Source organism: Pseudorasbora parva, chromosome 8, assembly GCF_024679245.1.
Source record: "Pseudorasbora parva isolate DD20220531a chromosome 8, ASM2467924v1, whole genome shotgun sequence".
NCBI lineage: Eukaryota > Metazoa > Chordata > Actinopteri > Cypriniformes > Gobionidae > Pseudorasbora > Pseudorasbora parva.
Window position 1 is genome coordinate 38,131,809 of NC_090179.1, and position 26,036 is coordinate 38,157,844.

At 38.3% G+C, this 26,036-nt stretch overlaps 1 protein-coding gene across 9 annotated transcripts in view; it reads right to left on the reverse strand.

Moving 5' to 3' along the window:
• ncam1b (neural cell adhesion molecule 1b) overlaps positions 1 to 26,036 on the reverse strand; it is a 254,592-nt gene that overhangs the window by 140,532 nt on the left and 88,024 nt on the right. For 6 of the 9 annotated variants that reach the window (XM_067451158.1, XM_067451157.1, XM_067451153.1 and 3 more), the window contains 2 exons: positions 11,101 to 11,130; positions 8,256 to 8,406 (listed from right to left, as the gene is read on the reverse strand). In XM_067451158.1, coding sequence (XP_067307259.1) covers positions 8,256 to 8,406; positions 11,101 to 11,130 — 181 coding nt within the window. The remainder of the gene's footprint in view (positions 1 to 8,255; positions 8,407 to 11,100; positions 11,131 to 26,036) is intronic. The other 3 variants (XM_067451159.1, XM_067451156.1, XM_067451162.1) reach the window with 1 other exon arrangement.

The window sequence follows — 26,036 nt, forward strand, 5'->3', positions numbered from 1 at the left end:
CAGGTTTCGGCATATGGTTTGCGCAGAGTTGTAATTTAGTGCTTAAAAAACATTTGCTGATATCTTCGAAACCGCTAGTCCGATCGAGACGAAACCAGCCTCAGAAGTTCGGAAACATAGGTCGATAGCTATACGCTAATGCCCAAATCTCAAAATATTGATAGTAAGGGGTAGTAAAATCCAATCAAAGTCAGGTGTCAGTCATTTTTTACGTGTTTTTTCATATAAATGTCTATAACTCCAAAACAAAATGAAATATTTTCACCAAACTTGACACACATATGTATGGGCTCACTACGAGGACACATAAAAAAATTGGTGGGATTGTGCCTCTTGGTGGCGCTATAATAAAACAAAACATGAAATTCCCATTGACTTCAATGCAGTATTACGGTTTAAAATGCTAATGCTATAATTTAAGAATGCACTAGTGTATCGTTACAAAACTCGGTATGTGTCTTCCGCTCTATGTCCCGAAGATATTCAAAAAGTTTCGGGGCAGCGCCACCTTGTGGTCAAAAGTTGTAATAAAATGTACAAAAATGCTAATAACTTTTGATTAAATTAGCCTATTGTAATGAGACTGGTCATAATACATTCATTGGCTCATGCCGAGAAGATAGATACCAATTTTGCCATATTTTGCAAACATATCTGTGCTCCATCTTGTTATTTGTTAAAAATCTACTTTTTCAAACTCATCCTAGACCGTTTGTCCGATTTTCACCAAAATTGATCCGTATCGTCTTCAGACCATGCTGACAAATAGTTATGGATTTCGGATTGATAGACAAAACAGTTTTCATATACCACTGCAACAGAGTTGAGCCATGATGCAAAAATTACTCTTGAGGCTGTATCTCTGCAATGCTTTGACATATTGACACCAAACTTTGCATGTGTCATTGTCATCTCAATCTGACTAAACCACATCAGTTTCGTAACAGTGACACCTATTGGTCGAAAGTGATAAACCATTAAACCATTATTATTGACTGTATTTAAAATTTGACTGCTATTTTGCCTAAAATCAACTTAATAGGTCCTTAATGGCTCATTGTTGCAGTTGGCTTGAGACTTCCAGCCATGCTGGCATGTCTTGTCTTCTTCTTTGCGCTTGGCCCCGATAATGGCTGCTTGCAGCTATATTTAGGGGCCAAGCACCGAAGGTGCGGAGGCACCTATTGAAATTGTTAGTGTTCCTATTATTAGGGGCCAAGCACCGAAGGTGCGGAGGCACCTATTGAAATCGTTAGTGTTCCTATTATTATTATTCTGCTTCTTCCGCCATAGGAGTCTCTGGCAGCCCATAGAACCGTATGGTAAAAAGTTGTGAAATTTGGCACACTCATAGAGGCCAGTCTGAGCTGTCACTATAGCAAATTTGGTGCCTCTAACTCAATCCCTCTAGCGCCACCACCTGTCCAAAGTTTCACTCATATTTATGCTTATAACTTTTGACCCCTAAGGGCTAGAAACAAAATTCTTTTTTCATCGGATTCCTTGGCTCAAGCCGATTCGATTTCACCCTATGATGTCATTTTCCGGTATGCAAATTTTCCCGCCATTTTGAATTTTCTGAAAAACCTACTTTTTCGAACTCCTCCTAGGCCGTTGCTCCGATTTTCACGAAAATTGAAACAGATCATCTTCAGAGCATGTTGACAAAAAGTTATGGAATTCAAGTTGATTCGTCCAATCGTTTTCAATAAACGCACAAACAAATTTTACGTGGAGGTTGCAAAAACACACTAAAGGCTATATCTCCGCAACGCTTTATCGTATTCAAACCAACCTTGGTACATGTCATCACAAGCATGACTTGAAGCAACATGCAGCGTTTCGGCGCAGCGCCACCTACCTGTCCGGAGATACGAAAAATGCCTATTTTGGCTTATAACTTCTGAACCGTTTATCCAAAAATCATAAAATTGGTCTCATTAGATTCAGGGCGTCATGCCGAGTCGACTGATATCCAATTTTACCATGTCGGCCATTTTGGATGTCGGCCATTTTGAATTATGTGCAAAAATGCTGTATTTTATGAACGCATGAACAGATTGTTATGAAACTTGGTATGGGTCATCACCACGATGCCCTGAAGTAGCCTGAGAAGTTTCGAAACAGCGCCACCTAGTGGAGAATTTTTTTTTTCAAACGCTTATAACTTTGGGTGTGGTTGACATATTTTGATGGGAGTGTGTTTTTTGGTCTCCTGAATCCTTGCCGACTCCAACGATACCAGACTTGCCAGGTTTCGGCATATGGTTTGCGCAGAGTTGTAATTTAGTGCTTAAAAAACATTTGCTGATATCTTCGAAACCGCTAGTCCGATCGAGACGAAACCAGCCTCAGAAGTTCGGAAACATAGGTCGATAGCTATACGCTAATGCCCAAATCTCAAAATATTGATAGTAAGGGGTAGTAAAATCCAATCAAAGTCAGGTGTCAGTCCTTTTTTACGTGTTTTTTCATATAAATGTCTATAACTCCAAAACAAAATGAGATATTTTCACCAAACTTGACACACATATGTATGGGCTCACTATGAGGACACATAAAAAAATTGGTGGGATTGTGCCTCTTGGTGGCGCTATAATAAAACAAAACATGAAATTCCCATTGACTTCAATGCAGTATTATGGTTTAAAATGCTAATGCTATAATTTAAGAATGCATTAGCGTATCGTTACAAAACTCGGTATGTGTCTTCCGCTCCATGTCCTGAAGATACTCAAAAAGTTTCGGGGTAGCGCCACCTTGTGGTCAAAAGTTGTAATAAAATGTACAGAAATGCGAATAACTTTTGATTAAATTAACCCATTGTAATGAAACTGGTCATAATACAGTCAATGGCTCATGCCGAGAACATGGATACCAATTGTGCCATATTTTGCAAACCTATCTGTCCTCCGTCTTGTTATTTGTTAAAAACCTACTTTTTCAAACTCATCCTAGACCGTTTGTCCGATTTTCACCAAAATTGATCCGTATCGTCTTCAGACCATGCTGACAAATAGTTATGGATTTCGGATTGATAGACAAAACAGTTTTCATATACCACTGCAACAGAGTTGAGCCATGATGCAAAAATTACTCTTGAGGCTGTATCTCTGCAATGCTTTGACATATTGACACCAAACTTTGCATGTGTCATTGTCATCTCAATCTGACTAAACCACATCAGTTTCGTAACAGTGACACCTATTGGTCGAAAGTGATAAACCATTAAACCATTATTATTGACTGTATTTAAAATTTTACTGCTATTTTGCCTAAAATCAACTTAATAGGTCCTTAATGGCTCATTGTTGCAGTTGGCTTGAGACTTCCAGCCATGCTGGCATGTCTTGTCTTCTTCTTTGCGCTTGGCCCCGATAATGGCTGCTTGTTATTATTCTGCTTCTTCTTCTTCTTCTTTTTCTTTTTCTTCCGCCATAGGAGTCTCTGGCAGCCCATAGAACCGTATGGTAAAAAGTTGTGAAATTTGGCACACTCATAGAGGCCAGTCTGAGCTGTCACTATAGCAAATTTGGTGCCTCTAACTCAATCCCTCTAGCGCCACCACCTGTCCAAAGTTTCACTCATATTTATGCTTATAACTTTTGACCCCTAAGGGCTAGAAACAAAATTCTTTTTTCATCGGATTCCTTGGCTCAAGCCGATTCGATTTCACCCTATGATGTCATTTTCCGGTATGCAAATTTTCCCGCCATTTTGAATTTTCTGAAAAACCTACTTTTTCGAACTCCTCCTAGGCCGTTGCTCCGATTTTCACGAAAATTGAAACAGATCATCTTCAGAGCATGTTGACAAAAAGTTATGGAATTCAAGTTGATTCGTCCAATCGTTTTCAATAAACGCACAAACAAATTTTACGTGGAGGTTGCAAAAACACACTAAAGGCTATATCTCCGCAACGCTTTATCGTATTCAAACCAACCTTGGTACATGTCATCACAAGCATGACTTGAAGCAACATGCAGCGTTTCGGCGCAGCGCCACCTACCTGTCCGGAGATACGAAAAATGCCTATTTTGGCTTATAACTTCTGAACCGTTTATCCAAAAATCATAAAATTGGTCTCATTAGATTCAGGGCGTCATGCCGAGTCGACTGATATCCAATTTTACCATGTCGGCCATTTTGGATGTCGGCCATTTTGAATTATGTGCAAAAATGCTGTATTTTATGAACGCATGAACAGATTGTTATGAAACTTGGTATGGGTCATCACCACGATGCCCTGAAGTAGCCTGAGAAGTTTCGAAACAGCGCCACCTAGTGGAGAATTTTTTTTTTCAAACGCTTATAACTTTGGGTGTGGTTGACATATTTTGATGGGAGTGTGTTTTTTGGTCTCCTGAATCCTTGCCGACTCCAACGATACCAGACTTGCCAGGTTTCGGCATATGGTTTGCGCAGAGTTGTAATTTAGTGCTTAAAAAACATTTGCTGATATCTTCGAAACCGCTAGTCCGATCGAGACGAAACCAGCCTCAGAAGTTCGGAAACATAGGTCGATAGCTATACGCTAATGCCCAAATCTCAAAATATTGATAGTAAGGGGTAGTAAAATCCAATCAAAGTCAGGTGTCAGTCATTTTTTACGTGTTTTTTCATATAAATGTCTATAACTCCAAAACAAAATGAGATATTTTCACCAAACTTGACACACATATGTATGGGCTCACTATGAGGACACATAAAAAAATTGGTGGGATTGTGCCTCTTGGTGGCGCTATAATAAAACAAAACATGAAATTCCCATTGACTTCAATGCAGTATTATGGTTTAAAATGCTAATGCTATAATTTACGAATGCATTAGCGTATCGTTACAAAACTCGGTATGTGTCTTCCGCTCCATGTCCTGAAGATACTCAAAAAGTTTCGGGGTAGCGCCACCTTGTGGTCAAAAGTTGTAATAAAATGTACAGAAATGCGAATAACTTTTGATTAAATTAACCCATTGTAATGAAACTGGTCATAATACAGTCAATGGCTCATGCCGAGAACATGGATACCAATTGTGCCATATTTTGCAAACCTATCTGTCCTCCGTCTTGTTATTTGTTAAAAACCTACTTTTTCAAACTCATCCTAGACCGTTTGTCCGATTTTCACCAAAATTGATCCGTATCGTCTTCAGACCATGCTGACAAATAGTTATGGATTTCGGATTGATAGACAAAACAGTTTTCATATACCACTGCAACAGAGTTGAGCCATGATGCAAAAATGACTCTTGAGGCTGTATCTCTGCAATGCTTTGACATATTGACACCAAACTTTGCATGTGTCATTGTCATCTCAATCTGACTAAACCACATCAGTTTCGTAACAGTGACACCTATTGGTCGAAAGTGATAAACCATTAAACCATTATTATTGACTGTATTTAAAATTTGACTGCTATTTTGCCTAAAATCAACTTAATAGGTCCTTAATGGCTCATTGTTGCAGTTGGCTTGAGACTTCCAGCCATGCTGGCATGTCTTGTCTTCTTCTTTGCGCTTGGCCCCGATAATGGCTGCTTGTTATTATTCTGCTTCTTCTTCTTCTTCTTTTTCCGCCATAGGAGTCTCTGGCAGCCCATAGAACCGTATGGTAAAAAGTTGTGAAATTTGGCACACTCATAGAGGCCAGTCTGAGCTGTCACTATAGCAAATTTGGTGCCTCTAACTCAATCTCTCTAGCGCCACCACCTGTCCAAAGTTTCACTCATATTTATGCTTATAACTTTTGACCCCTAAGGGCTAGAAACAAAATTCTTTTTTCATCGGATTCCTTGGCTCAAGCCGATTCGATTTCACCCTATGATGTCATTTTCCGGTATGCAAATTTTCCCGCCATTTTGAATTTTCTGAAAAACCTACTTTTTCTAACTCCTCCTAGGCCGTTGCTCCGATTTTCATGAAAATTGAAACAGATCATCTTCATAGCATGCTGACAAAAAGTTATGGAATTTAAGTTGATTCGTCCAATCGTTTTCAATAAACGCACAAACAAATTTTACGTAGAGGTTGCAAAAACACACTAAAGGCTATATCTCCACAACGCTTTATCGTATTCAAACCAAACTTGGTACATGTCATCACAAGCATGACCTGAAGCAACATGCAGCGTTTCGGCGCAGCGCCACCTACTGGTCCGGAGATACGAAAAATGCATATTTTGGCTTATAACTTCTGAACCGTTTATCCAAAAATCATAAAATTGGTCTCATTAGATTCAGGGCGTCATGCCGAGTCGACTGATATCCAATTTTACCATGTCGGCCATTTTGGATGTCGGCCATTTTGAATTATGTGCAAAAATGCTGTATTTTATGAACGCATGAACGGATTGTTACGAAACTTGGTATGGGTCATCACCACGATGCCCTGAAGTAGCCTGAGAAGTTTCGAAACAGCGCCACCTAGTGGATAATTCTTTTTTTTCAAACGCTTATAACTTTGGGTGTGAGTGAAAAATTTTGATGGGAGTAGCTTTTTTGGGCTCCTGAATCCTTGCCGAGTCCAACGATACAAGACATGCCCAGTTTCGGCATATGGTTTGCGCAGCGTTGTAATTTAGCGCTTAAAAAACATTTGCTGATATCTTCAAAACCGCTAGTCCGATCGAGACGAAACCAGCCTCAGAAGTTCGGAAACATAGGTCGATAGCTATACGCTAATGCCCAAATGTCAAAATATTGATAGTAAGGGGTAGTAAAATCCAATCAAAGTCAGGTGTCAGTCATTTTTTACGTGTTTTTTCATATAAATGTCTATAACTCCAAAACAAAATGAAATATTTTCACCAAACTTGACACACATATGTATGGGCTCACTACGAGGACACATAAAAAAATTGGTGGGATTGTGCCTCTTGGTGGCGCTATAATAAAACAAAACATGAAATTCCCATTGACTTCAATGCAGTATTACGGTTTAAAATGCTAATGCTATAATTTAAGAATGCACTAGTGTATCATTACAAAACTCGGTATGTGTCTTCCGCTCTATGTCCCGAAGATATTCAAAAAGTTTCGGGGCAGCGCCACCTTGTGGTCAAAAGTTGTAATAAAATGTACAAAAATGCTAATAACTTTTGATTAAATTAGCCTATTGTAATGAGACTGGTCATAATACATTCATTGGCTCATGCCGAGAAGATAGATACCAATTTTGCCATATTTTGCAAACATATCTGTGCTCCATCTTGTTATTTGTTAAAAATCTACTTTTTCAAACTCATCCTAGACCGTTTGTCCGATTTTCACCAAAATTGATCCGTATCGTCTTCAGACCACGCTGACAAATAGTTATGGATTTCGGATTGATAGACAAAACAGTTTTCATATACCACTGCAACAGAGTTGAGCCATGATGCTAAAATTACTCTTGAGGCTGTATCTCTGCAATGCTTTGACATATTGACACCAAACTTTGCATGTGTCATTGTCATCTCAATCTGACTAAACCACATCAGTTTCGTAACAGTGACACCTATTGGTCGAAAGTGATAAACCATTAAACCATTATTATTGACTGTATTTAAAATTTGACTGCTATTTTGCCTAAAATCAACTTAATAGGTCCTTAATAGCTCATTGTTGCAGTTGGCTTGAGACTTCCAGCCATGCTGGCATGTCTTGTCTTCTTCTTTGCGCTTGGCCCCGATAATGGCTGCTTGCAGCTATATTTATGTTTATATCTGACAAGTCTATTCTGTGGCAGAAACAAGCTTCCATAGATATAGGTTATTGCCCATAACATCAAAAATATTAGCATCTGCAAGAATTTTAATATGCATGTGCTGGTATTAACTGAATTTATTATTTAAAAGTTCTAGACGTTTTTGAGATATTAACAATAACAACAATTATTCATTAATAATTCATATAAAAAAATGATGAAAATTTCTCAAAATTGGCATCCCTGGATGTTTTCACACTCAATGTGGACACACAAAACCTTGTCACATTGCACTTGGTTAGGACACAGCGTGATTTAAGTCTGTTGGGAGGCTGTGTTCATATCATTCATGTCCTGTGGTGGGGGAGGGGGTGATAATGTTGGGTGGGGGTGTTTCTAGTTTTGATACATTAACTACCATTCTCTACTGAGTTGCTATATGATCTTTGGACTGCAGCCGAGCAGCAGTGCTGCTGTGAATTATACATATGCCTTTGAGGCATATATGCGTTGCATCCAACAGTATGTGTGACTGATAGAAGCTAATGAGGCTATAGATACTGTATAGACTCACAGAGCACTTCCAGATACACGGGCTGCGAGGTCTCTCCGATGGCATTGCGGGCAGTGCAGAGATACTCGCCGGCGTCGGTGTACTGAGTGTCCTTCAGGGTGAGAGAAGACACGCGGGCGTCACTGCGGACCAACACCTCACCGTCAGGACTCTGAACGGAGACAAGAAGGGAAAACTCACTAAAAAAATACATACTTTTCACTTCCTTCAGCCATTAAAATAATAGTTCTCCCTCAATAAAAATCCTGTCATCGGTTTCTCGCCTGCATGTCATTCTAAAGCTGTATGGCTTTCTTTTTTCCAGCACCACAGGCTGTCAAACTCCAAAAAGGACAAAAAAGCAGCATATAATGTAGTTTTATGGCTTCAGAAGATGATGTTTTATGGTGCTTTTATGCTTTATTTGTTGGAGCTTTTGGTCACATGTTTTATTTTAAGGAGAAAAGCAACTCAAAGCATTTTTTTTCTCTAAAGAATGAAAAAGGACTTTTGGAACATGCGTCAAAATTAATAAATGATGACAATGTTAATTACGGGTTAACTATTCCTTTATATTAATAAACAGGTTTGCTATTATCTTTCTAAATGCATTATATAGAAACTCCACTTCAATAATAATAAAAAAAAAATAATAACAGTTCTCTACTTTCAGAGAAAATGGCCATTTGAACAATTCTTCATGTTTGAGTATGAGAGTCCTGAAACATATCAGAGAAGCAAACCTGGTAAAAAAAGAAAAAAAGAAAAGAAAAAAAAGGCGGTTTGTGAACGGCAGACATAAATAAGAGTCTTTTATGTGCTGAGTCTTTAGAGCAAAGATGTGAGGTGGAAACATAAATAATGCAGAACATAAGGTAGGGGAAGCCATTTCTACATCGCTGTTACTTCATCAAAAGCTACGTCACATGATCTCAGCTGGGTTAGACCATTTTCATTTGACAATGTCCCAGTGCTCATTTTAAAGACAAGCATACATCTTAACATGCCACGCTTGCATTTTCTTTTAGCTTGCTGTTCTACTTAACCTTGTGGGTCTTATGAAGATGAGTGACATATATAACCAACGTTTCCTCAATAACTGTACAATTTGCATATAGCAGGGGTGTCAAACACATGGATAAAGCCTGTGGAGGAGACTAATCTTGCCCTCGGGATGTTGTAAACAACTTTACAAATGTAAGGATGTTTAGATATTTTTACTGGAAGACGGCAAAGTACAGATTATATACACTACCATTCAAAAGTTTGGGCTCTGTAAATTCTTTTTGAAAGAAAGGTCTCTTATTCTCACCATAGATGGACATATTTATTTAAAAAATACAGTAAAAGTATTAAGATTTAAAATAATAAAGATATTTCTATTTGAATATATTTTAAAATGTCATTTATTCTTGTGATATCAAAGCTAAATTCTCAGCATCATTACTCCAGGTTTCAGTCACGATCCTTTAGAAATCATTCTAATTCTAATGTTATGCTGCTCAAAAAATATCTCTTACATTAAATAAAATAAATCTTACTGACCCCCAAACTTGTAAAAGTTAGTATTTTTACATGGTATGCATGTATCCTATATAGTGAATAGTGGATAAAAAGAAAACATGAAGAAGTGATTTGTTCCAGCTATTCAAATATCGTGCATTAATTTTGCAGTGCATTAAACTGAATACTAGGCTTGAACAGATCTTAGAATGGGTGAAATGAACTTACATTCTCTTTTCACACATTCAAACACACACACACAATTTCAGGCAGGACGGTAATGAGGACAGGAAATGCATTGAAGTTTGGAAGACTTCATCAAGCACAACATTAGTATTCCCCCGCTCCACTTGGAACTGAAAAAAAAAACTCCTCTCTCTACATTTCTGGTCAGCCGCTGCCCGTTGCACAAACTTTGCTATGAAAGAACTCGGCAGAAGAGTCGTTTCAGAGACAATAATTATGCCGGGGTTGTCCCAGGACCTAGTCACGCTTACATAATGCTGAGCCTTTTCATGCAAAAACCACCCAACAGCCACCCAGCAGAGCTGACTGGGCTAATTGAATAACCCCCTAATGGGAGCGCTGAACCCCGTCCTGCCCACTTCCGGCCTTCTTTCCCACAGTTTTCCCTGTCTGCTGTAGTCAAACGGCCAGACCATGACCCCATGCGCCATGGGACGTGCTCTCGTCACTTGACTCTGGTTACTATGTGATACTGGGGTCAGATTGTGGCCCGCATCTTTGAAAAAACAGCTATACACTTCAATCAGCACATTCAACTGACTTTATCTCCCATTCTTCATTTGCAAACTTGAGAACGCTACATCATTAAAGTTTTAGAGCCATAGGTTTCAGCAGAAAGGTCTTTTTAATAATGCACGCCAGCCTTCTGCAAAGCTTGGATGAAGGTGGTTTGCTCAAATGTCTATTTTTGTCTGGGCGGGAAAGGAAAAGTCTCAGTGTGAACAACAACAAAAGCATTTTGTGCAACTTTAAATACTTAAAAGGAAAAATCCATCACAATAACACCTTTGGGGGAAAAATGAATATGAATCAGATATTATAAAGTGTTGTTTTTAACCTTGAGAATGCGGCCTTATGATGTCAAAATGGAACAAAACGATATCATAAAGACTTGATTGATTAGACAGAATGAAAAAAAGAGGCCATGCACTGAATAGAAAGTGAAAACTACAACTACATCCTTTCATTCTCATGCGAAAACAAATACGGCTTCATAATTCAGTTGATGGATCTGATGAGATTTCAGAGATTTGATCTGATAGGAAAGAGGAGGTTTATGGAGTTGATGGCTATCTTCATAATTTAGTTTATGGAGTCATGGATATGGAATCTCTACCTTGTGCTGTTCGGGCCGAGTCCAAGAGGCCTGCGAAGAACAGACAAAACACAACACAAAGAGGCAAAGCCGTCCTTTAGAAGGAATCCTCTGTTATTGACAACAAAAGCACTGCATATTATAGACATGTTTACTGGTTAAGCATATGAGCTAAACATATTACAAAGTAATGCATATTACAAAAATAAATAAATTAAAGCAGCAGATTAAATGTTCAAATTGTTTGCTCTTTTTTTACATTACTCACTCATTTAGTTAAACAGACTTGAATAGGCTGGTCATTTATTATGGTAAATAAAAATTGGATTAAACATTCATCTTTTATAGTTCACAAAATAAATATAAAAATATGTGTTTCTTAATGATTGTAAAAGTCTTGAATTTGAAGTAAAAAAGCATTTAAACATCCCCAACCCTAAAACAATATAAACTTACTCGAAAAGCAAAACTGTGCAAGATTAGAAGACTTTCTATTTTATTTTCATAGAATTAATATTTTATTAAGTGTGTTTTTATTACTCCCTGGGCAAACAGATTTTTTAAAATTTTTTTTAACAAAATGTAGCAAGGTCTTACAAGTCTTACAATCTATGATTTTGCCTCTCAAGAAAATAGATTTTGTTTTAAGGGTATTTAGATATATACTGCAAAACTAGATACAAATATGTTTGCAGAGCTTAAAAAGCATGAGTTCTTAAAAAAAAAAAAAAAATAAGAATAACAACAACAATAATAATAAAAAATCCTGTAAGTAATAACTTCTTTTGACATTTGCAGAGAACAGGGCCACTTGATTTGGGATACACGTTATACTTTTAAAGCACACAAATAAACACTTCATGCAAACACTTTCCCTATGAAAGTGGCTGAAGTTCTCTTCACGTCACTTTACGTGGAAGCTGAGCGTGCACATGCCTAATAACACGATGCAATGGACAGGAAACCACTTGACATGCTAGAACACATTGAGATTCATCACCAGACAAAACACAAGAACATTAAAACACGGCGCTACTCGAACAATGCCTGAAATGGTCTGTGTTAAGCCTTGTGTACACTGCCAGCGACTTTTGAATTTTACAAGGAATCCATTTTCTTCTCCCTAATAATCAACAAAATGCAGGGGAAACCGTAATATGAACTGCAGCAGCACTAAATCACTCACTGCATCATATAATTGACATTATAAAATGGTTAGTTCCAGTCCTGGATTCTGATTGGTCAATAGCTGTTTTGTATTCACGATAAAACACAGCTATGACTTAGCCCAATGGTTCTGTGTGTCACTACACATGTTTGTTCTCAATTGATATTGTTCACTGAAGCTTACTGTTTTATTGTGAGAGTGACTGAGTGTATTACGTAGCCTAGAAATCTAGACGCACCCTAGCGGCAGCAAATCTAATCTGCCTACGAGTGTCGTCTAGCAACTCTCAATACCCTTCTGAGCTGTAATCGCCAAACTCTGGTCGCGCCAATCACATCGTGTATAGAGTTGGTGGGCGGGGCTTAACATAATGACGAGGGCCGAGTTGCGTTTGCGTTGCGTTTCTAGTAAACACAGAAACTGGCGAACGGCGGTCTTTCGAATCAGCTTTGACCGCGACTCTGGAAGACTTGAAGTTAAGCTTTTCTCTGAGAAAAGAACGGCACTGAAGTCATTCTTAAAAAGGGAAGATGTGTTCTGAGTTACGGTGAATGTTTAATCTATCAACGAGCTCCGCTTCACCTTCGTTGCTCTGGTTGGTTGTAGCGCTATCCTATCGCGTGCAGAGAGAGTTTGAAAGACAACCGTTTATCCCGCCCCTCAGATTGAGCCCTGTCTATGGTGAGTTTCCAGACCAAACATCTTGATGTGGGTCTGGCTTGTCAGGCTATGTATTACCTGCATTCTGATATAACATATTCCTTCAGGTCAGCCTTATGTTCATAATAATAAATCAGTTTGAATGTCTGCTACAAAATCTTGTCCTTATAACAGTTAACGGGTTTTCCCATGCGTGACACTGGCAGCGCTAGTCAAAGGATCTGTAAGTTGCGTATGTTCACAACCAGTTTCAGTCCTTTCAATATAAAAGTCTTCACTTCTGACTGACTCGCTCATTAAGGCAGTCTTTGCTGCCATTTAAATGACATAATAATGTGACTTATCTTCAAGGCCGTGACCATGATTTAGACAATGTGTGTGTGTGTGTGTGTGTGTGTGTGTGTGTGTGTGTGTGTGTGTGTGTGTGTGTGTGTGTAACCCTGTTGCTTCTGTTGCAGGGACTATTTTTCCTGGTGGAAGGAAAGCTTTTAGTGATTTTACTTCATGAAAGATGCAATGATACACATTTGGCTTTAATATTTGTATTGTGTGGTAACCATTTTATAAAAGCAACAAGGTACTCGAGGCTAGTGGTGTGTCATAAATAAGTCATGGCTGAAGGGGTCATGCCTAACAGCGCCCTTCAGCAGGGACTGTATTCACAATACAGCACAGGATCTCGCAATTTATTGCTTACACACAAACTATCAATGTATGAATCAAACTCACTATAACTGCAGACAGTTAGTTTTCCAAACATCATTTTATTATATCCATGTATGTGGTTATAGTCGAATCATATAAAACTGTAAAATCGCTCTGGAACTCTGTTACGTACACCACGTGTACGGCACACCCAGTCTAAGTGGATTATTTGTATAATTTAATGTGATTTCATTTTGGTTAAAGGGTTAGTTCACTCAAAAATAAAAATTATTTCATTGATTACTCACCCTCATGTCGTTGGACACCCGTAACACCTTCTTTCATCAACGTCGTTATTTTGATTTGTTTTGGCACACAAAAACTATTCTTGTCACTTGGTAAAACTATTGTACAGCCACTGTAGTGAGATGGACTTTGTATCGATGTATTTAGTGCCTTTATGGGTCTTGAGAGTGGGTCAGTGGAAATGTACTGAATGCCAATGGAGGTCTTTCTGAAGCCTTTCTCAGCCATCAGCTTTCAACAAAAATATCTTCATTTGTGTTCTGAAGATGAACGAAGGTGTAATGTATAAAAATTTAAAGGTGTAAACGAAGTAATAAATGAAATATTTTTCATTTTTGGGAAACTAACCCTTTAAGCCCGGAAATACAGATAGTGCTTTCTCTCTCACTGCCAGCCGCCGATGCCACAAGCCATTTCTGTCACTGTAATGAAGTTCGTTCATGGGAAGGAAGAAGGCGGGAACCGGCGAACGTTTCAAACACATTTATTCAAAATAAATAAACAAAATGAAAGTAAAACCGCGGACAGCCCCTCACGGACGACTGCCCGCAAACACACACCAAAATAAAACGTGGGCAGCCCCTCACGGACGACTGCCCACAAACACATAAACAAAACTAAACATAAAATTCCAGGCCTGGTCCTCTCTCGTCCTCCGCAGCTCTTGCTCCTCCTTATATATGCTCCCGTCACATGGCCGCGAGACGAGACCGGTGTGCCACGCAGCTGGCACTCATGAACGTTAATCACCGGCCCGCTCTCGCGGTCCCCCGCCCCGCTGCCTGTCACACCACATACCCCCATCGCCCCTCGCAGGCCGGGGGGCACTCCCGAGACTGCGCTCTACTCCCCCCCCCCCCCCCCCTCCCGGGGGGGCCGATCACGGCGGCCGCGGCACCTGGGGGTAAGGACAGAGAGGCGAGAGAAATGTAGACGGGAGCACGAGGAGCCCACGGAGCCCGTGGACGAGAGAGGGGAGAGAGGGAAAAAAGAAAGAAAGAGAAAAAGAAAAGAAAAAAAAAATTCTGGTCCGGTTCCCCGACACACTGCCGCTCGGTCCTCACCAGCCGAGAGGCTCTTCCTCGCGGTGCTATGCGATGGTGCTGGACGCCCGGTGGACGGCCCGATCCTCCTCCGCCCCCTGGCGGCCGGCGGTGGCTCCTCCTATTGAGGGCAGTCGGCAGCGAGCTCCGGGTTCCCTGCTCCTCCCCGTTCCGGCGGATGGCAGCAGGCTCCGGCCCACGGCGAACGCCGGCAACTCCTCCGCTCCCTCCAGGACGGCCGCCACCCCACCTCGACCCAGGGGCACGGCAGCGAGCTCTCCGTCCCACCGGTCTTCACTCGCTCCAGCACCACCGCCTCGGGCAGTCACTCGCGGTCTTTCTTCATCCGCGCTGCCCGAACTCCTCAGCACCGCGATCCCCCTCAGCAGCGAGGGCTCTCCGACAGCGCGTCCCTCCTTCCTCCCGGGTTTCGGCACCAATGTAATGAAGTTCGTTCATGGGAAGGAAGAAGGCGGGAACCGGCGAACGTTTCAAACACATTTATTCAAAATAAATAAACAAAATGAAAGTAAAACCGCGGACAGCCCCTCACGGACGACTGCCCGCAAACACACACCAAAATAAAACGTGGGCAGCCCCTCACGGACGACTGCCCACAAACACATAAACAAAACTAAACATAAAATTCCAGGCCTGGTCCTCTCTCGTCCTCCGCAGCTCTTGCTCCTCCTTATATATGCTCCCGTCACATGGCCGCGAGACGAGACCGGTGTGCCACGCAGCTGGCACTCATGAACGTTAATCACCGGCCCGCTCTCGCGGTCCCCCGCCCCGCTGCCTGTCACACCACAGTCACATTGTCTTTTCTTTTGTAGTTATACTTTTCATTTTGTAGTAAATACATTTTGGTCCAAAAATGACAAAAACTACGACTTTATTCAGCATCAGTCTTCTCTTCCGCATTTGTTTTCAATCCTCAAATAAAGATTCAAACGGTTCATGAATCAGTGAATCGTTCAATGATTCGGATCGCCAATGTTGCGTGATTTCAGCCGTTTGGATCGCGTGTTAAATGGCTGATATCATGTGACATTGGCGATACGAATCATTAAATCGATTCATTGAATCATGAACCATTTGGATCTTTATTTGAGGAACGTGGAAGAGAAGACTGATGCTGAATAAAGTCGTAGTTTTTGTTATTGTTGGACAAAAATGTATTTTCGATGCTTCAAGAGATTCTAATCAACCAACGGATGTCACATATGGACTACTTTGATGATGTTTTTATTAGCTTTCTGGACATGGACAGTAAAGTGTGCATAGACTGCATATGCTCTGGGACTAAAACATAAAACACCTTAAATAACGACATTAGGGTGAGTCATTAATGACATCAATTTCATTTTTGGGTGAACTAACCCTTTAAAGACACATTTTGGTACACTTTGAAATGTTGCCTTGTGAAAGTGAACCGAATCAAGAAGAAAATGCAAAAATGCAACAATTTAAGTCCCTGTTTCGGAACAAAATGAATGAGCTGTCGCTTGTGAAACTCACTGCTCATTTGCATAAAGTTGCCATTTCTGAACTTTTGTCACTTGACTTGCGTTGCTTGACACGCCTACATTCTGTCGTCAACGGTCACTGTTGCTGAGAAGTTGCAAGCCCTCCATTGAATATGAATGGGATCGTGTCGCTGGCGGCGTGAATGGGGTTTTAGTGCACTTGAGCAAACCAATGCTTCTCTGTACTGTGCTTGCAACAACAAAAAAGGCAAGAACTGAACAGCGCAAGTCATTTTGCTAGAGCAACAGAAAAGGAAAAAAAAAAAAAAACGAAACCCTTGCAGGGTTGTTATGATGACAGCAGGCCGAGTCTGCTAGACTTGCAGCTTTCATTTGGCTAACTACCTCCCTGGAGACTCACATGGGATAAACAGTTATGATCAATGCCTTTTATTCTGCAACGCTGTGTAATTGCTACTAATTAAAGTTAATATCTTAGTATAAACTAGAGCCCTAGGCTAATGACGAATGCTTGAATGATATTTTCAAGCCTGATAAAGTAGCAGAACAAAATGAACAAGCTGCTTATGTAAATGAAATGTTGAGATTATTGTTGACATTATTACATGACGCTCATTCTGATTACATCAGGTGCTCGACGCCTTGGGCCTGCTCTGATCTCTCAAATGAACAAATCGCAGGTATGCATCTATCTGATCTAGAACTTGGCAGCTTATTCAAGCAAGAGTTTATGAACTCCTCAATAACGCACATTAAATCTGAGCTAATTCGAGGATCACATTGTGTTTATACCATGAGGGTATTTCCAAATGCATGAGGTGTTAATTATAAAACGCAAAAGAAAAGTTGTGAGCAGTGCAGTAAAGGTGTCTGAAGCACACATGGGACAGTAGCATGTGAGTGCCAACAATCATTTATTTCTGAATGGGGTCATATTCAATTTTTTAGTTAAAGAGGCAAACACTCATAATTTACTCATAATGCTGCATAAAATATTACGTTTAAATTGAAATGATCAGGAATCTTCTTAATTAAATGTAGTTGCTTGTTGGGATAATATAGGAGAATAGCGCACTACTGGTCAAAAGTTTGGAACCATTAAGAATATTTTTTGTTTGTTTTTGAAAGAAGTCTCTTCTGCTCACCAAGGCTGTATTTATTTGACCAGAAATACAGAAAAACAGTAATATTGCTAGTAATTATTACAGGCTTCAGTGTCACATGATCTTTTAGAAATCATTGTAAAGATTATAATTATCCATTATAAAAACAGCTGTGCTGCCTTAATATATTTATTTTAAGGATTTTCCGATTAAAAAAGTTCAAAAGAACAGCATTTATTTGAAATAGAAATATTTTGTAACAATATAAATGCATGTACTGTCATTTTAATGATCAATTTAATGCATCTCTGCTGAATAACATTATTTTTTAAATCTTACTGACACCAAACTTTTGAACAGTAGTGTATGTAAGAATGAAATATTTTCAATAGTATTGCACATTGTGTGACTGCAATGAATTTTTACTAAAATGGCATTTTTGGCATTAACCTCTCATCATTGTGGTTGAGCAGCAAGAGAAAACACTGCTGCTTTGAAAAAAGGCTTAATCTTGGAAGTCTGCTTCCACTCCACACTGCTCACTTCATTTATTTGGGAGGACATGCAGAGCAACAGCTGCTGCACAGTCAGAAACAAAACAAGTTTTCATCCACCGATGTTACTCTTATAGTCAGTGTTTTGCTGTTAGAAAGAGAATAACAAAAACATATTTTCTGCTTTTTTCTTATAATCTTGACTATGCAAAGCAAATTTCTGAATATGTCTTTCTTATAAACCTGATGAATGAAATTTCAGAATGAGACCATTTTGCAACTTGGTTCTTAAAGGGTTAGTTCAACCAAAAATGAATATTATGCCATTCATTTCTCACTCTCATGTCGTTCCAAAACCAAGAGACCTTCGTTCATCTTCGGAACACAAATGAAGATATTTTTGATGAAATCCGAGAGCTTTCTGACCTCTCCATAGACAGCAACATCATAACTGTAATGTAACTCATAGATATGGGAAAGAGGAGGCGGGAACCGGCGAACATTTAAGAGACTTAAACAAACAAAATGAAAGTAACGCGGGCAGCCCCTCACGGACAACTGCCACACACACACATAATAAATCAAACAAAACACAACGTAAATTCCAGGCCTGGTCCTCTCTCGTCCTTATACGCCTCCAAGCTCCTTCATGAGAGAACTCGAGACCGCTGACGCTCATGCTCACTCTCAATCACGCACGATCTCGCGCTCATCAACCTCGCCACAATAACCAATTTCAAGGCCCAGAAAGGTAGTAAAGACAATAGTTCACACTGTAAAAAATAATAACGGAAAATGTACTGTTAATTTTCTGCAAGTACATTATCCAGTAATGTTACGGAAATTTCCGTTGACCCTTAAAAAGGTGCCCTAGAATGAGTTGTTCTCTGATATCTACCTAGAGGGTATTTGACTTATTTAAGAGCAAAAATTGTCCAGATACAGTTTTAGAGGTCCATTTACAACCCCAGAAATTGTCCCTAGGATGTAATGCTCTGTTTTTGCCTTATTTGGAAAGGTCATGAATATTAATGTTGAGCTCTGCTCCTATTGGCCTATTTTAGCAGCTCACACACAAGTTCAGTTGTTCAGAGAAGGAGCTTGTGAGTCCTGACAGAACACAGACCGACTGTATGACACTTTAAGCAGAACATCTCAAATGGAGATTGCTGAAACACAGCTTTCTTGTTTATTGGTGTTTTCAGATCATCTGAGCGTGAGAGAGTGCTTGCATGCATATGGTTGCCAGATTGCACATGTATTAGGTAAAACACTGGATAGTATACTTGTTCTTTTTACAGAAAAGCTCTAATTGGGGGATTTAATTACTGAAATCAGGCAAACGCACGCACGAACGCTCTTCTTTCCCCCCCGACAAAACCAAAACCAGTGCTTTTTGTTCATCTTTTTCGGTTATTTTAGGTCTTTTTCATCAACGAAATTGCATGTTTATATAACGTTAGTCATAATGTAGGCAACACAGTGACTGTGATGTACTCTGAAATACAAGCATGCAAAGATATCATACTTCAGTTCTCAAAAATATAAGTATATATATTTTTACAAAATGAATAGAAGCCTTGTCAAATAACTATCATTTGAAATTATATGGTGGAGAAGATGACGTTAGCTAGAAGGGTTGAGTGAGCGATCTGTAAGCAACTAAACTAACGTAGTATGACAAACGTATCTACTGTTGTATTTTGTAATACAAAATAATATTACCCTTTGTCATTAGACACACTGTTTAGTAGGGATGCACCGAAATGATATTCTTGGCCGAAGCCGAAACCGAATAATAATGAAATGCTTGGCCGAATTTTTTTACCATTACAATAATTAAATAGTAAAAATTTGCATTTTACTATTTTGTGTTGCTTTTCAGAGAAATAAATAAAATAACAAAAATACACTCTGTATGTCTACAACATCAAATGTGCATTGAATAGTGCAAAAAAGGTGGATGAACCCACAACAAATAAATAACTGTCCTAGACATAAGCCTACTTAGCCTACTTCTTCAGGAAAAGTGGCAGGTTCTTCTTTATGAAAAGTAGCTTCTCTGCTTTCTCACATGAAAGTCGGTTCCTCTTCTCATCGATGACATGAGATGCAGCACTAAACAGTGCTTCCACACTGCTGACATGTTTGCTGCATAAAGCGCCGCCTCTCACTCTACGTGGGTTACTATTTGATCGCGTCATTAAAAACGTCATTGTTCGCCAAAAATTATTCGGCCTTTTTACTTATTCGGTTGCCGAACATTCGGTGCATCCCTACTGTTTAGTTTGGTATGGTACTTCGGTTTCCTATTGCTACTGTACTAGCATCTTGTGTCATCTAGACAACGCTGTCTCTCTAAGAAACGTTTAATTTAATCAGAAATTGTTTAAATAGATAGTTAATAAGTGGATAAATCGCTACTTACTGCTTGCAGGAATACAGTTGTAATTGCCCCTTTCTCTAGTTTAAGACGCTGAGCGAAGCTTGCTTGAAATGAGCCAAATAAACGAAGGATTTTGAATTAAATTGTTGCAGTATCTGATTATAATATACATCAACCATGACTGTTGACATGTTTTATCTGTGGGAAGGGTATGAAAAGTCCCCACGTCCCCTGCACAGCCTGGAACATGACATTTGTGTCCATGAGAGCTGCCGTTTTTGCTATCCTCGAGTGTAACTTGTTTATCTGCAGTCCTGATGATTCGGCTCCATCAGATCCGCCTGACAATGAACATGTTCGGACATATGCAACTGTTGGGGGCGTACATATTAAAAATCCCAGCAATTTCACATGTTGCGTTATGTTGAGAATCACTTATTTTTCCGTGGTGTTTTTCATGCACAAGATTTACAAAAGAAGTAGGAGGCAATGGTGTTTGAGACTCACAGTATGTGATGTCTGTGTACTGAACTTATTATTTCACTATGGCAAGGTTTATTCATTTTTTCATTCTACGGCACCTTTAAAACACAAAATAGTGCAATGTGTAATTCAAAATACAGGTAAAATACCTGTAAAAAAACAATACGGAAAATTCCTTCATATATATATACAGTACACTGTGCCCTATTTTTACAGACTTTTTTTTACAGTGCATGTGACTCCAGTGGTTCAACATTAATGTTCTGAAATGACTAGAATAGGAAAAACAAACCAAAATAGTGACTTTATTCATTTATTTATTCTCTTCTGTGTCAGTCTCCTACTCTGTTGACGTAGTAAACAGTACAGAGCTTATATGTCAGAGCACAACAAAGTATTTATGTAATGCAGAGAACTGGCCAATAGTGAGCCAGTGTTCTGGTAGAGAACCCGGAAGCTCTATACTGTTTACTACGTCAACAGCGTAAAAGACTGGCACAGAAGAGAAAAAAATTGTTGAATAAAGTAATTATGTTTGTTTTGTTTTGTTTTTGCACACAAAAAGTATTCTTGTCGCTTCATAACATTAAGGTTGAACAACAGGAGTCACATGGACTATTTTAACAATGTCTTTACTACCTTTCTGGACCTTAATATTGGTTATTACGTTACTGTCTATGGGAGGGTCAGAAAGCTCTTGAAGTTCATCAAAAATATCTTCATTTGTGTTCATTGTGAGATGAACAAAGGTCTTACAGGTTTGGAATGACATTAGGGTGAGTAATTAATGACAGAATATTCTGAATTTTTGAGTGAACTATCCTTTTAAAGTTACTGTATTTTTATAATACAAGGAATTTTTAAAATCTCAACAGATGAAATAGACTTCTCAACTGAAGTAAACACTTTAAAAGATGTCTTATAGTTTTTCAACAACTTTAATCAGAAATGCAATAATCAGCAGAGACACTGATAATAGTGCAAACATTGCGTTTAACCTGGAAGATTGCTTTTATCTTTCAAGACAGTAAATATCAATAAGGGCGCTGTGAAAATCTTACGCTCCAGTGGAACTACCATGAGAGGGACAGCTTCCATATCTCGGTTTCATCAGATCAGCCACAGTTTGCCAGGAAACGCTGTTTACCAAGCTCAGGGAATGGGACGCTTTTCACTCGCTGTGGGGTCACTGGCACGAACGGACAAAGCTATCAATGACGGCACAACCAGAAGGCATTGATCTGAAAGAGCATTGTGTCTGAAAACAAGAGCTGCCCTACACATGCCCTCCTCTCTCTGGAGTGTGTCTGTGGGCTTTAGTAATGAAACTACTTTACTGCGTGATCTTACCAGACTAGTCCGTGCGCAATACTGGTCTTCATTTGTTAAAGGGACAGTTCAGACAATATCTTCGGTAACACTTTATTTTGATAGTCCACTTTAGACATTCTACTAACTATAAGTAACTTTGCAACTACATTGTCAACTAACTGGCATTTGAGTATTTGTAGACTGTCTGATTAATATTTACTAAAACGTTATTTTGTTGGTCCCCCAACAGACATTCTACTGACTAAAAGTAACTTGGCAACTACAAGCACCTAACCATAACCTACCAGTCTACTGACAGAAAGAGTTAGTTGACATGTAGTTGCAAAGTTACTTATAGTTAGTAGAATGTTTAAAGTGGACTATTGAAATAAAGCATAACCACCGCACATGACATTCCAAACCCATATGACTTTTTATTCTGCCGGTTCTTTTCCATACGAAAAAGTGGCAAGGTGAAAAAAGAAACAAAACAAACACTTATTTAATCAAAAATACAGTAATAACTATAATATTACCCCTTTCTATTAGAATATATTTTAAAATGTACATTATTCCTGTTCAGCATCATTACTCCAGTCTTCAGTGTCACATAATCCCTTAGAAATCATTCTAATAGATGATTTGCTGCTTAAGAAAAGTGTATTATTACCAAATGTTAAAAACAGTTGTGCTGCTTAGTATTTTATAGTGGAAAACATGATGTTTTTTAAGGATTCTCTGAAGAACTGCAAAAGATTAGTCAAAAGAACAGCATTCATTTCAAATAAAATCCTTTAGTCTTTAGTGTCACTTTTGATCAAAATATCTAGTTTCTCCATTAAAAATACCTAAACATCATTAAAAAATAAAACTAAATAGATTTGGAAGCAAGACTGTACATTAATAAAGTAGTATTATTATTAAAAAAAGAGATTTATATTTTATATAAAATCCATACAATACTATTTTCTAATAAGTTAACAACATATATTGGAAAATATATTAATTTTTTTGTTTTAGGCATACATCTTAAATGTTTTTATATTTTGTGTTTTAAATAAATTGCATGAGTATGAAAAGGATGATTTGCAGTGTTTCATTGTATGCAAAGCAGCAGCTTGAACAGTCTGCTCAATATTCATGCACCCAAACACAAAGATTTGGCACAACACAATGCTGCACAAAGTAGACAGAAGTTTCATTTTTGTTTCCCTATCCCTTTAATATGTTCTACAGATTTCACGAAGGAGTCCCAGAAAGGGAGGCACGGCTGAGAAAAGACGAGACAAAAAGTGGCTGATGTATTGGCTCTTGTTCAGGGGTTGAATTCTCCTCTTGTCTTTCAACCGGATTGTGATAAGCTGTGGTCCGTGGCCAATTCTTTATCGCCCTGCGGCGCTTCTACCCTGCCATTTTTATGACCCGCTCATTTGTCTGGCACCTTGGTAAGTGGCCCAGAGACTGCAATATATGACAGTCCTCAACTCATTTTTTTATTGACCCAACTATTACAATCAGAAGATAAGATATGAGCTAGGCCTTTCTGAGGGAGAAAACATTCATTTTAAAACGGCAGGAAGCTCAAGACAGTGAACGATTTCAATGCGCATATGAACACGGGAGTAATACATGACACACAGCTGTGTAAAAGAGGGCACGGGAAGGTAGAAACATGCATCATGCGGAGCAAGAAGAGCTAACGGTCTTGCAAATATTTTCAATAAACCGTTCTCACATCCGCAAGCAAAGAAATTATAGCATGACATTGAGTTATTAAAAAGGAATTGCTCATCTGAAGCACCCAGTGAAATGCTGTTGTGAAAAAAAAGGTTGTGCAAACAAAGAATTAAAAAGTCCCCCTTCAAGCATGTGATGTTCTGTATAGCACTGTTGAAACAGCAAAGTGACACATTCAAAAATAATTAGCAGTGTTACGGCAATTTGCTTTTCACGCGTGAACAACACTAACTGTTGATTGTCTTTTTCCAGACCGCTTAGGTAAAGCCAGCATGAAACCGTGTTCTCATTTAACTTCAGTAATTTGACATTTCCGAACGATTCTGATTCCTCAAAAAGGAAAAGAATATGCAGATTGGGATTTGATTTCACCTCAAAAATGTTTAAATACTATTGGTTATTATTTGTATATATATTTTATTTATATATATAAATAAAATAGTTTTCACACTGATGATTTTTTTTTTTCACCCAACACACTCTGAGAAACACTGTTGAGAAACTAAATGAGATCGAGGGAGACAGAAATCTTTAAATATTATTTGCTGTTGTTCATATAGTACATCACTGTTTGGTTATAAATATAAATACATTTAAGCCTGATAACTATTTCGTTATTGATTTATATTTCCCTGATGGATATAAAAAAGCAAAATAACAAAACTAAATATTTTAAGCCGAGCAAGTTTTCCATTTTAATATTTTTAACCCTCTGGAATAACACACACTCATAAATCATGACTAATAAAAAGCAGGAATATTTATTTAAAAAAAATCAATTTGTATTTCATGCTGACTGAAAGATAAATCAACAGAGACAGCTGGTCTTATTTGATGCTAATATATAAAAAACAATAGAGCCAAAGAAACCTGCTAATCATTTTTGTAACCATGAAAAAAATACATGGTTATCAACACAGGCCAGTGAAGAGATGCTGGCAATCGTGACAACCCAACACCCACATGAGATGAGCAAGACTGGACAAGAAGACACAGGAAATGACAAAGCGGTCCAACAAAGAGCTTATATAAAAATGCTCCTTTAGGAACCCTGTGATGATGGTGACTCGGCATGATCAAAATCAAGCTTATTTTGTATTTATCTCAAGGATTGAGGACAATGGCTCTGTTCCAAAATCTAGTGGGCTGCTTTACTGTTAACTAAAAAAGGAGGAAAAGACACACAAAAAAAAGCTGAAAGAAAATAGAAAATAAGTTGAAGCACTTAAATTGCCAGTTTAAAAATAAATAAAATCAAACTAAATCTGAAATAAAAATAAATTAAGCCTAAATGTTAATGCATTTTTTTAATTATTAGAAATGATAACAGGACTAAACTAAATTACTCCAAATTAAATTAAATTAAAATTAGAACTGAAATATATGAAAATAAAAGCTAATTCTGAAACCTTAATAAATATATAAGTATATAAATATTAATAAAACAAAATATTTATAGTATATAAATATTAATAAAACAAAATATTACATTTTTTACTTTGATAACATAAAATAACAACATTAGCATGTTGATACCTGCTCTAACAGAAGCATAAAAAGACTGCATAAATATTGAATGTATTTTTTTTAATTGTTCTAATTTTTAGGGTCATGACATGAGAAATTAAATTTGCCTTGAACTTTTAGCAAGTAAGTGGTCTTTGTAAAAGTTTCATAGCTTCATTGTAAGCAAGTTACATTAATCAAGTTACAAAAATGGCTCGTTTTGATACTGCGGTATCTGTGACGACTCACAGGCAAATACATTTGCATATGACTACCTCCAAAGCAGGAAATTAACAAATAGTTCACTAACGAATAACTGATTATACATCAAATTGCGCATTTTCAATTCGCAATTTCAATTTGCGCAATTTAAAGGTTAATAGAAACGTAGCACCATACCCACATTACCCTCGATTTCAGTGAGTTTCCGTTTTATTTTGTAGAAACCATGGAAACACCAACGATGCTTTAATATATAATGTGTTTTTTTTTAGACAGGTGAGCAACTGTTTAGATATATTCATTGACAGAAAACTAATCATTGTTATTCAGCTCAACACAGTTAGTCTTATTGTTTAAATCTGTTTTTATTGATTTACTGCAGGTACCATGTTTTACCATGACT